Below are 1619 nucleotides of genomic sequence, written 5' to 3' on the forward strand. Positions count from 1 at the left end.
CAGCAGCAGCAGCAGCAGCAGCAGCAGCAGCAGCTGACCACGATGGGTTTGTGGATTTTGTGCTCCCTGGCGGCCTGCACGAGGCCCTTGGCGATCTCGTCGCACTTGAGAATGCCGGCGAAGATGTTGAGGAAGAGAACTGGTGCTGCAGCATCTGAGCGCAGCAGCTGCAGCGCGAGAGCAATCTGAGGAGCAGCAGCAGCACCTCCCAAGTCCAGAAAGTTTGCTGCTGCACCTCCGCGCAGCTGCAGCAAGTCCATGGTGGCCATGGCGAGCCCCGCGCCGTTGACTAGGCAGCCCACGCCTGCGCCCAGCTTCACGTACTGCAGCTGCTGCTCCTCTGCTGCTGCTTCCAGCGCTGCTGCTGCTGCTGCTGCGCCTCCTGCTGCTGCTGCCGGGCAGTTCTGCTGCGCCGCCTTCTCCTCAGCAGCAACCGACTCAAACAAATCCAACTGGCGGTACTTCGCGTTGTCGTCAACGCTCAGCTTCGCGTCTGCTGCCCACAGCTCCTGCTGCGGCTGCTGCTGCTGCTGCTGCTGCTGCGGGGGCGTGTCAGTGAGGATTAAAGGGTTTATTTCCACTAATAAACAGTCTCGGGATATAAATAAATTGTGCAAAGAAGAAATTAAAGACTTTAGTTGGTGGCCCATGGACGGGCTGAGATTCAGGTGTATGCGCAGCTCCTCCAGCGCGTCCGCAGAGAGCGCTGCAGCAGGAAGCGGCGGAAAGCAGCCATTTATACCATTTAATTAATTAAATTAACTAATTTTTAAAATTATTTATTAATCTTATTCACTTTTATCCTCTATTTACTCCTTTTCCCCTCCAAATGACCCACCCTCGTCAAAACCCATCCGGATCTTCTTTATCGCCTGCGGGTTCGAGTGCGCTATGTCTTCTATGCTGGTACCCCCTTGAGAGCTGCGCACAAACCCTAAACCCTAAACCATAAACCCTAAACCCTAAACCCTAGGCCCTAAACCCTAGGCACTGGATGCTACCAGCGCAGGCGCAGGCGCAGCAGCTGCGTCCTCCGCTGCTGCAGCAGCGCCGCGCAGTAAACCCTAAACCCTAGAGCGGCGCGCGCCGCCGCGCAAACCCGAAACCCTAAACCCTAAACCCTAAACCCTCGAGAGACCTGGCAATGAGCATGGGGACCCCGGTGTTTCTGTCGAGGATAATGGCCAAGTAGAGCTCCCTCTTGGCCTTAAACTCCTCACAAATGAGAATTGTGTTGCAGACTTTCCCTGCTGCTCCAGTTTGCTTCGTAACGAGGGTTTTCTGCAGCATATTTGCTGCTGCAGCAAACACTTGCTGCGGGCTGCTGCAGCGCTGCACCCCCCCCTTGTAGCCATTCTCTTTGAAGTAGCCGAGGCCGCGGCCGCCGGCCAGGACTTGGGCCTTGACGACAAGTCCTGGCTGCTGCTGCTGCTGCTGCGGCTGCTGCTGCAGCAGCTCCTGCTGCAGCGCAGCAGCAGCAGACTGCGCCTCCTCCGGCGTCGAAGCAACCCGGAAGCGCGGCACGGCCACGTTGTGCTGCTGCAGCAGCTGCATCGACTGGTACTCGTAGAGGTTGAGGTAGCGCCGCTGCTGCAGCTGCTGCTGCTGCTGCAGCTGCT

At 57.6% G+C, this 1619-nt stretch overlaps 1 protein-coding gene across 1 annotated transcript in view; it reads right to left on the reverse strand.

The window, feature by feature from the left end:
• Window positions 1–38: 38 nt before the first annotated feature.
• The window catches only part of ETH_00043610 (succinyl-CoA ligase, putative), a gene marked incomplete at both ends in the record, with an annotated part of 1719 nt that continues 138 nt past the window's right edge, over window positions 39–1619 (reverse strand). The window contains 3 exons of the mRNA XM_013375508.1: window positions 39–706; window positions 839–921; window positions 1139–1617. Coding sequence (XP_013230962.1) covers window positions 39–706; window positions 839–921; window positions 1139–1617 — 1230 coding nt within the window. The remainder of the gene's footprint in view (window positions 707–838; window positions 922–1138; window positions 1618–1619) is intronic.

This window comes from Eimeria tenella, genomic scaffold (assembly GCF_000499545.2).
Source record: "Eimeria tenella Houghton genomic scaffold, Eth_scaff2820, whole genome shotgun sequence".
Lineage (NCBI taxonomy): Eukaryota > Apicomplexa > Conoidasida > Eucoccidiorida > Eimeriidae > Eimeria > Eimeria tenella.